We start from the raw sequence: 10,430 nt of genomic DNA, 5'->3' as shown, positions 1-10,430 counted from the left end.
CAAAACGTTATGAATGGAAAAGTCGAGGTGAGACGGTGTTGGCCTCTCCTCTCCTCTCCTCTCCTCTCCACTCCTCTCCTCTCCTCACCACTCCTCTCTGCGCCGCACCGCTCGTCACGTCACGTCTCATCATGCGTGTATCCGGGGTGTGGGAGAGGAGACGAGGTGGAGCAGTGGAGCAGCGAGCTCGTCATAATGCCCGCGCCAAGGTCGCGGCGTAGCGCACGCCAGTGGGGGCCTTAAAAAACAACAAACGTGCCACGGATACGTCACCTCCTTAGCATCACCGCACGCGCGCGAGCTTCGCCGGGGCACTCGACACTTTCGGTCGTCTGGTCTAAACGGACGAGGACATTGACGCTGCGCATTACTGCGCAATTGTCCATTATCGTGTCCATTTAATCGATTCGCGTGTCGCGTTCGCGCCTCGTTAAAAATATACCAGCCAAGCGCCGCGAGGAATTCGAAGAATGAAGGGCGGCTACGGCGACGGCGGTGGCGACGGCGGTGGCGACGGCAGCAGGAAGCGAACGAGCGGTTTTAAAGAAGGCGCGCGCCTATCTTTTCCTCAGGACCATTATACATTGTAGGGGAGCAAAGTGGAACCTCGGCTATTTAATTCGAGCGTAAAAGCCAGACGCTGTGTCCCCGATCTCCGAGCTATCGAGGCTACGTTTCCTTGGAGTCGCGCTCGTCAATGGATCAATGTAGAGCACGAGTCATCCATTCTCGTAGTATTAGCCTCTCGCTCGCTCGTTCACTCGCGAGCCAAGCCGCCGAGAAAGTAGGGAGACAGAGAAGAGGAGAGGAGAAAATGAAAAAAATGCAGCACGCGCGCCCGCGCGCGCTCACACACGCACACAAGCTGGCCCGCGTATAGCGAAATAATGGAGTGGTGAGCGGGAAGGTCGGAACGATCGATGGTGGGTTACACGGGCACGGGTATGGGCCGCGAGGCTTACGCACGCACACGTGCGAAAAGCGTGCAAGTCACATGGAGTGCCAATGGGGAAAGTCGCGGGACGTAAAATTAGCCCGTGATGCGCATACTTCTCAATTTTTCATCGCGGTCGCTCATTTAGCCCGGAAAAACTCACCGGATCTTCCTTTTCTAGTGCCTTTGCCAGGCATGTTGACGCTGTTCCTCCCGCGCTATTCCTTCTCCTCCTCCTCTCTAGGCCGTTGTTTTCGCTCGAGCGGAATGTATGGGCCGACGGGGACGACGACAACAACGACGACGACGACGATCACGACGACGACGTCTCGTGTTCGCTCCCACCCCTACTTTTATTGCACAATAGAGGAACCACCAAACTTTCTCGATCAAGAGGGTAAATGTCTTGTAGTGTTAATTTTCCTTCGTATACTGAATGCACTGCATGGATTATCAATGTGAACTTGGAGAAAACTCATTAACATGTTGCGGACGCGAGAAGCAATAATCCCTAACGCATACACACCGTCGAGACAGCCAACGATGGGCTTCCTCAAGTGCACTGGCGGCGCTCGATTAACGCGGATATCTCCTGCTCCGTCTCGCCCCACCACCGACCCACGATGCGGGCACCGGCGGGGGGAGATGATTGGAGGGGCGCATGCGCGACACCTCTTAACGACGGCCATCTTCGAGAGCGCGACTTTTATTCGCAATTGATTATACCGATCGAAGATGAGCCGTGGCCACGGCTCGAGGGTCGATCGTATCGCGTTGCGCCCTATCCTCGACGACCGACAACCTGACCGCTGCCATATGGGCCGCTCGCCGGTCTATGTGCTCAAGTACTGCTTAGTTTATCCAAGATTAGCCGTGTAAGACGGACTTTGGTGGCGGATGGGTCGTGAGGGCGGGAGTGTGAGGGGGTGGGCGGTAGGAGGTGGAGGGGCGGAGGGGAGTGTAGAGTTGGCGGAGAAAAAGTACCGTACCCCCAGTGCACCACTTTATGTTGTTCGAATAATAATAATAGCGTCGATTAACACATCGATGCATTATTCGACGGTTTAATAAATATTTCTTAATTTTGGAATTTCAAAGTCTTGAGCGCTTTACTTAGGATATTTAATAAGATACGGAAACATTGCTTCCAATATTATATATCAATTAATTAGTCATTGATGTAAATCGATATACACAGCGGTTTTATTATTAATTCATTAAAATCTTCCGTCCATCGAATAATTTCTTTTCCTATTCTAATCTAGACAGACCAACACACGCGCATCCACATGAGCATACCTATATGCATCTGCATATAAATAGAGATGCGAAACCTTCGGATATTAGGCATTAATTATATAATTAGCTTATAAAATAACAGATCTCTTTTTGTTTCAATGAATTAAATAATGATATTCATCGTGTCAATGTTCAATAAGCAGTTTTATAATAATTCAATCGAACTAGGAATGAAAGTATCGGAGTCTCTATGACATAACTTTGTACAAACAAGCTAAAATATCGCGTAACAAAGATGAACAATAATGGCAATTATTTGGTGTATACAATTAATATGAAATTTTAACTAATTTGAGAGAAATTACGCTCGTTACGTACGTATGGGCACATATTTCTATGCAGTAAGAGTCATGTAAATATTAGTGACGTAATATTCTGCATTTGAAGCAATAATTATTATTAATACGATATATTGGCTAAGTTTTTTTTTTTTTTTTTTTTTTTTTTTTTTTTTTATTTTATAACTTAGGCACAAAATTCAATTCGATATTAATAGTGAAAACTGAAAAATTTGACAATTATATTTAGAAAATTTCAATGATATTTAAAAGGATTTCTAGGATCTACATAATATAATTGCGTTATTATGTACGTAAAAGTCTTAAAATAATCGCCTATTCGTAATTAGAGCTTAAAAAATGAAAAATGTGCTTCCGAGTACGGCTTTAAAGCTTTACCTGGGAAGGATTTATAATATGTTTATTGGTTGGCAAGTTCCATGTACGAGTGCGTCACTCATTTCTGGAATAATTCGACAACACTTTCTTAATACTTAATTGTCCGGGATAATACCGTTCGTTTGACTAATTGTATCGTCTGGCCGTACGAATAACTTCTACGAATACAAATGCCACCATAAGAATTTATCTCTAAATAAATTTTTATATATAACATCGACTTCACATCTTACTTTACATATTATTAATTTTCTATTGCAAAATTCTAATGTTTTGGCAAATATTAAAAGGCTCTTACTGGATAAATGAATAGTTATTTAAATTGCTTGCTGCAGATTTATGCTTATATTAATGGCTTTCGTGCCAAAAATTATTATATTATTGTATGCACTATTATAATTACACCTGGTAAGATAAATAATTTTATTGTCTATCACATACGTACGATGTATAAAAATGTTGGATATGTTAATAATTAATGGCTTTCATGAATACCGCATTTACGATTTAATCAATATAATCAGTTTGTTATAAAAATTACCGAATTAAAATTAATAATTAATTCCATTAATAATGATAATGGTAAAAATGGAAAAAAAAATAATAAAGATCAATGGCAATCAATTAGATTTGTAATATTTTTGTGTTTTCATATCAATAAAAATTTCATAACAACTAAATTTCTGTTTTTCCTATTTACTTCAAATTCTCATGCATCGATAATCACACAATGTAGAAGCAAATGTAAAAATGCATTCCCACATTAAATCTCTAAATTTTTACACTTTGTATAACAGTTAAAATAATGCACATTAACGGGAATTATAGAAATTACAGTCTTTCAAATGAATTTACTCCACACGATATTATAAGATTTTAAATTACCTAATGCCATTTAATTGCCTCTGTATTATTTATATTGTTATTCCTAGCAATCGATAAACTTGTGGCATTTAAATTTTTTTGTCAGTTAGAAAAGTTAATAACTTCACTAGAGCTTTTATTTTACCAACCGTTCACTACTACATTCGGCTTAGTGATTTTTCATTGCTCTTATAACTTTACTGTTCTGGCTGCTTATCTCATGATTCCGATGCACAATGTAAGTTTCCCATAGTTTTGTTGGCCTATTAAATTCGGATTAATAAATATTGTAAAAGTAAAGGTTGACGGCGGATCGTCGCTACATATAATTTGGGGATAGTCCTCTATCCACGATTACAACGTTATTATTCAATTATTGTTTCCGTAATGGCGTCAAGTGGTGGTATGTATATGCTTTTTTAATTCAACGAAACATTTCACACCAAATTGCCGAGTATCACATTTTAATTTGATGTTTAATTTTTTTGTTTTTACAGAAAATCCAATAGATGATATAAGCGAATCAATTTCGTGCACAACTATCACTAATGTTTTGCCGGATGCCACACAAGTGAGATAACCTATAAAGTATTCGGAGTTAAAATCATTGATCTTTAAAAAATTTAATCAATTTGTATTATAAAAAAAATTACAGAAATCAATTATAATAGACAAGGAAGTTGATATGACAAGTGCACCAACAAAAAAATCGCGCGTTGAAATTCAGTCGTTGCCAGCTAGGCAATATTTGGACCAAACTGTTGTACCAATTTTACTACAAGCGCTCTCCAGTTTAGCTAAGGAAAGGCCACCGGATCCAATAAGTTATTTAGCCTCTTATCTTTTGCGAAATAAAAATCAATATGATACCAGTGGATCGCCATCTACTGCTCAATAACATTCAATATAGTATATTACTTTGTGAAGAAGCGTACGATAGTGCTGTACTGTACAAGATTTAATTGTGGTCAGTGACAATGAGTAATATGATTAATAAAGAACTCATGATTTTATTAGCTCTTGCTAATTAGGAATCATTATATTTTTCTGATTCTCTGGTATACATTCATCCGTTTTACTAATTTTTATTTAACAACAAATTGTAATATATAATGACTATAATTGGTTAAAATTTTGATATAATACTATTAATCAAAATTGACTTATACTTCTTTTTACAATAGTAAGAATAGCTTCTCTTAGAGTATTTAAATAAAATATATATTTAATATGTGGAGGTAATATTAAATTTATCACTTATAAAAGCTTGGGTTTGTCAACATATTGTTTGCCATGGTGAATAATTGTTGCAAAAGTGCCAGCCACCATCGCTCCCCAGAAAAGCATGTATAACAAAATTTCTGTGGTATATCTCGATGGCAAGATCATATGAGCAATCAACATTGCCCATGCTACAATGAGTACCAATGGAAATGTTGCGTAGCGCCAATTTTTTTCAGACTCCAATGGACACGAAACTGTCAAACACTCGCCATCTTGTACTATATATCGTCCCAAAAATAAATTTATAGAATCCTAAAATTGTTTTAAAATAATTGAGATTAAAGGATGATTCTTAAAATAATGTATATTATTATTTATGTTTTTACTTACATTTCGAAAACCATCGGCAAAATTATTTTTATAATACCTCATTAAAGAATTTATACCATCTTTCAAAGCTCCAATCTTTGTACGCTTTCCTAATCTTGTAAAGTCTGTTTTTAATGCACTTGTTCCAGAATATTGAGTACTTATTATATCAGCGTTATCAGCCCACACCTACAAATAAAACAATTTAAAGAGAAAAATTATTATTTAAATACTTTATTTTCAAACATATTTTTCTTTCTCAAAAATACCTGCTTAAATAAAAATTCGAGAGAAGGATGCTCGTCTATGTTTCGTAAAATTTCTAATTTAGATAGAGCATCTGAAAGTACTCTTTTGGCTAACATACTTTGTACTACATTCGTCCTATCTAAACAGTCAATGCAATTTGTTCTAAAAATTCCATCTTGAACAGACATTAATACTCCGTCTCTTGTTAGTAAAAAGTATGCCATTTGTTCTCGATCGTGGGTGAGACGAGCCATTAGAATATCTAATCGATCCCATTGCATTTTGCGACATTCAGCATGAAAATCAAAAGCTTCGTATCTTATGTTTTGGTTATGCATGTCCTGCACTGTATCTCGATAACATTTCTCTAGTATTGCTTCTGTTCCTGTCTGATCGATCTATTAGGTATATCCATAATTAATAATTTCTTATTGCATATGTACATATACATATATATATATATATATATATATATATATATATCCCAACATTAAATGACAATATTTAATAAAGCTTAATTATTACCAAATTCACTAAAATTTGCTTGCCATAATGGAATATTTGATTTTCAAAATGTCTAGCGGAAGCTATTAAATGATTTTCATTAGGAATTAATTGCGGTTTTGGCTTAAACTTCAAGTTTGGAGCTTGCTGCCAAAATAATGGAATAGATCCGCGAATTTGAACAAATGAACTTCTACTCCCATTGGCTTCTATTATTTGTTCAGTTTCAACAAAATTTGAAACATTTCCATTACTATCTATGCCACGAGAAAATAATCTTGTTCCAGCTCGATGTATCGAGCGTCTAGAAATGATACCCCAATTAAATGGAATACCATTAACAACAATTGTGTTCAATGAAACGACTGTAGTTTTAGTATTAAGAAAAATTTACTTAAAATTATACTTGTACGCAATGATTATAACCTTATTTTAAACTGAATCCTAATGAAATTATTTTATGAAAAGTTAAAATTCCAAATCAAATGTAATTTAAATAATTTCACTATGTATATGTATTATTGGAATAGAATAATTTATTGAAAAAAATAAACGATTAATAATATTAACGTGCAAATATGTTTTAATAAATTTCTTAATATTGAGATAAAAAGGATACAACCCATTATAATTGGAAGGCAAAATTTATGATGTTCTGGTCTTGCCACAAGATCTTGAAGTAAATGCGAATTCCAAATAAACCTTGAATCTGCTCGATCATGTAAAGGCATCTGAAATATGATTTAAGCTTCTTAAATCAAGATAATTCGTTAGATGATAAATTTATTATGGCTTACTTGAACAAATTCTGGAGTTGTATTATGAAGTCTTTGCATCGTATGACTTAAGTCATACGTGTAACTAAAATAAAAGTGCTGTGTATTGAGAATAGATTTTACCATTTCTAAATAAGTAGTATTGTTACGAATTTGTTTCTCATCCAAATGTAACATGGATCTTGTATATGGGATCATATGTGTTGAAACTATTTTGAAAATATCTTGATTAGCTATAGTTCCAATTTTTTGCGCATCATCTATAACAATTAAATAAGGACATGCTAATAGTCGAATAATTCCTACAATCCCCCATATTTTACGTCTACTTGCAGTCTGTGGAATTTGACTGGGATTCGCGACTAAAAGTATTGAAATATAATTATCCAAAGAGCATATTTTATATATTTATAAATTTAGTTGTATAATTAATTACCTTGTACATGAATTTGGTGACTTGTTCGATCAATTACAAGTAAAACTTTTGTTCTAATTGGTTCGATATAAAATTTATCTGCTGTCATGTATCTAAATATTTTAAGCAATTAATTGTAATTTATGTAAATGGCATAAAAAAAATTTTACGTTCATCCAACGATTTAAAGTTTTTTTACACTTACAAATAAAGATTGTCATAAACATCGGTATTCGTAGCCATCTTCTATGCTTATACAATTTATTGTAGAAATTCAATTATTTCTTATATTTAATGAAAATTTTTGTAAATATCAATGCCTGGAACATAAATCTTACTCTCCGACACTTTTATTTATCTACAAATGCAATTTTTCAATTAATATTATACCCGTAGTCAAATGAAAAGGTTCGTGTTCAAATGTCAACTAGTTTGAAGAATCCAAAATTCATGCATTGCGAATAAAGAGGCCTAACGATTGAGTCTCTAAAATTACAAATATTAAATACGATTATGTGCAAAAATCACGATTTGCGCTATTTGAAACTGTACACATTATTCACGTATTTCTCAACTAGCACAAACTTTTTAATTATAATACATACCTACCGATTCCGATTTATCTGATTACGTTTACAATGAAATTTAATGCGTAATTGCTGAAGATATTTTTAAAATTTATATGCTACTAAAAAATTTTGTTTTCGCCTGATTCATAAATCTTTAATCATCCTTCAACTATAAACGTAGATTTAATTTTGAATTATCATTCAATTTGTTGATAACTAAACAATGAATCCCATATAATATAGAGTATTAAGACAATGTGAATATATAAACATATTATCTTAAGTATGTTTGTTGCTCACTCCATTACTCATTTTTATTAATTGAGCTTATATGTTTATTAATTATTTCATGGTTGATCGAATGCTACATTTCATCATTTAATACATAAGAGATCTACCATACCAACATTACCGATTGATAATAAGTTTTTTAATCTCAAATTACAATTGATAACTTTCAAGCTTTATTTACAAGTTTTTTTAAATAGTAATGAAAAAATAAAATAAAATAAATAAATATTTATATATATATATATATATGTTTGTGTATATCAAAAGCATATACAACTGAAACATACAATTCTGTAAAACTAAATTGAAAGAAAACTTCTCTTATTTCCTTCTGCATACGAGATTAAAACAGTCGCTCAATTTTACGTATGCGAAATCGATCGTATATATATATATATATATATATATATATATATATATATATTATTTTTTGTTGACGCAGGTGCAAATGCTATGGATGTACGTGCAAGCATGCGTAAATGTTTCATAAATTATTTTCAGTAATTATGTTCTCGATATAATTTAATATCTTCTTAATTAATAACTAAAGTAATGTAATCATTAACATTAATTCCGTATGTGTGTGTGTGTGTGTGTGTGTGTGTATATATATATATATGTGTGTGTGTGTGCGTGTGTTTGTGTGTGTGTAAATGTTAATTTGGTTTTTAGTATCAAATAAATTGTTCGTACCTTCAATATTAAATTACAATTATATCATGTGTCAGTATACAATAGCCGAGTTTCCATGTTATTCTATATCAGTTAATATTAATTTTAGTTAATATTAATTTTTAGCGGGTGTTTGTTTTATTGAAGCAGATAATCTTTAAAAAGTTTATGTCATTTATATCTCATTAAAAAATTAATATATATTAATTGTCTAGTAGTAAGATATATTAAAATTTCTTGGTAAATATACACAATATAGTCCGTGTTTACTTGCGTTTGTTGTTTAAAAGTATAATTGCCTAAACAATCGTCCCCAAGATTAAAAAAATTTAACTCGCATTACCAAGAAGTCAATTCATATACTCTTTCGTCATAGATAATATTGCAAATAAATAATATTATTTTAAAATAAAAAATTTAAAATTAATCTCTATTGCTAGATACTACAATAGTTTGAGAATAGCTTATTTATTAAATTTTCCACGACTAAACGTCGGTTAGGCATTCGAGTGATTAAAAAAAAATCAATCGACATTGTGTTATTAAAACATAATAATCAAACCAACCATTATAAAATAATATAATGATCATTTGAAATACTATATCCTCTAAACTCGAACAAAACATTATTAAGTCGGATAGTCTGATTTATATACCTAATCTTTTAAAATCGTCTGAAAATATTTAATATCTGTATTAACTTATGACAATTTTTTGATGGTATAAAATGGAGCTTAAAAAAATCTTATTCCGAAAGTTAAACAAACCACCCATCTTATATCATCATCAAGTATCGCTCTATTAATTTTTCTTTTTGCGATGTATGTAATAATGGACAAGTGCAATACTTGTAATATGTCAATCTAAAATTAAAATTAAAATATTGATAAATGTCTGAAATATCTATTCATCATCTTATTCTTCTTCTTATTCTTCTTCTTCTTCTTCTTCTTCTTCTTCTTCTGCTCCTTCTTCTTACTCTTCCTCTTCTTCTACGTAATAAATCCCGTTAAATGGCATTAAGTCATGAATTTAAGCGTTTAACCAATAAGTTATGATACTGTCAATATGCAGATTCTCTGCATAAGCGATATTAATTTTAGAATTATAAGCCTAGTTAATTTGTTGAATATATTTCTCTCGATCGATGTTACGTAAAAAATGCTTATATAACAATGAATAGAAATGTGAAATGCTTATTAATAGTATGTTATAAAAGTAGGTGCGAGTGAGATGATAATAATAATATACTGAAAATATGAGATGATGGAGGGTAAAATATCAGGACGATTCGACTTGGGGAATGCAAAAGTGACGTTACGTGGACATTTAGGCCTTAATACGTAACAATGGCGAGAGACCAAATGAGTTTTAAGACTAATCGCTTATAAATTTCAAGTCGTACATTCTCTAGAGCACAGAAACTTGATTGTCGCACCATCTATCGGAACCTCAAGCCACGACGTTCTATATTAAAAGTAATAATTTTATAACTATATATATATATGCACGTATATTATGTATAAATTATATGCGCAAGTGTAAATGCATATGTGGGCATCCTTAGTCCAATAATAGTCGTAATTA

At 33.1% G+C, this 10,430-nt stretch overlaps 3 protein-coding genes across 3 annotated transcripts in view; 1 reads left to right on the top strand and 2 right to left on the bottom strand.

The window, feature by feature from the left end:
- Window positions 1–1,511, bottom strand: part of LOC105360255 (Interferon-related developmental regulator 1) — a 6,542-nt gene extending 5,031 nt beyond the window's left edge. The window contains 1 exon segment of the mRNA XM_011497107.1: window positions 1,098–1,511. Within this exon segment, the coding sequence (XP_011495409.1) occupies window positions 1,098–1,131 (34 nt within the window). The 5' untranslated portion in view covers window positions 1,132–1,511.
- A 2,439-nt stretch (window positions 1,512–3,950) lies between these two features.
- LOC105360254 (protein dpy-30 homolog) lies at window positions 3,951–4,825 on the top strand. The gene is made up of 3 exons (XM_011497106.1): window positions 3,951–4,177; window positions 4,272–4,345; window positions 4,430–4,825. Exons 1-3 carry the CDS (start codon window positions 4,162–4,164, stop codon window positions 4,670–4,672), a joined length of 333 nt encoding a protein of 110 aa, XP_011495408.1. The 5' UTR covers window positions 3,951–4,161; the 3' UTR covers window positions 4,673–4,825.
- A 46-nt stretch (window positions 4,826–4,871) lies between these two features.
- Sac1 (phosphatidylinositol-3-phosphatase SAC1) lies at window positions 4,872–7,554 on the bottom strand. Its single transcript, XM_011497334.1, has 8 exons — window positions 7,517–7,554; window positions 7,333–7,424; window positions 6,918–7,258; window positions 6,740–6,851; window positions 6,142–6,485; window positions 5,637–6,014; window positions 5,389–5,556; window positions 4,872–5,310 (listed from the first exon to the last, which is right to left on the bottom strand). The coding sequence occupies exons 1-8, from the start codon at window positions 7,552–7,554 to the stop codon at window positions 5,032–5,034; spliced, it is 1,752 nt and encodes a 583-aa protein (XP_011495636.1). The 3' UTR covers window positions 4,872–5,031.
- Between the last annotated feature and the right edge of the window lie 2,876 nt (window positions 7,555–10,430).

The sequence above is a fragment of the Ceratosolen solmsi genome, unplaced genomic scaffold, assembly GCF_000503995.2.
Source record: "Ceratosolen solmsi marchali unplaced genomic scaffold, CerSol_1.0 scaffold13, whole genome shotgun sequence".
In the NCBI taxonomy this organism is placed as follows: Eukaryota; Metazoa; Arthropoda; class Insecta; order Hymenoptera; family Agaonidae; genus Ceratosolen; species Ceratosolen solmsi.
Note: the sequence above shows the minus strand (reverse complement) of the source record. Positions and strands in the feature narration are given on the sequence as shown.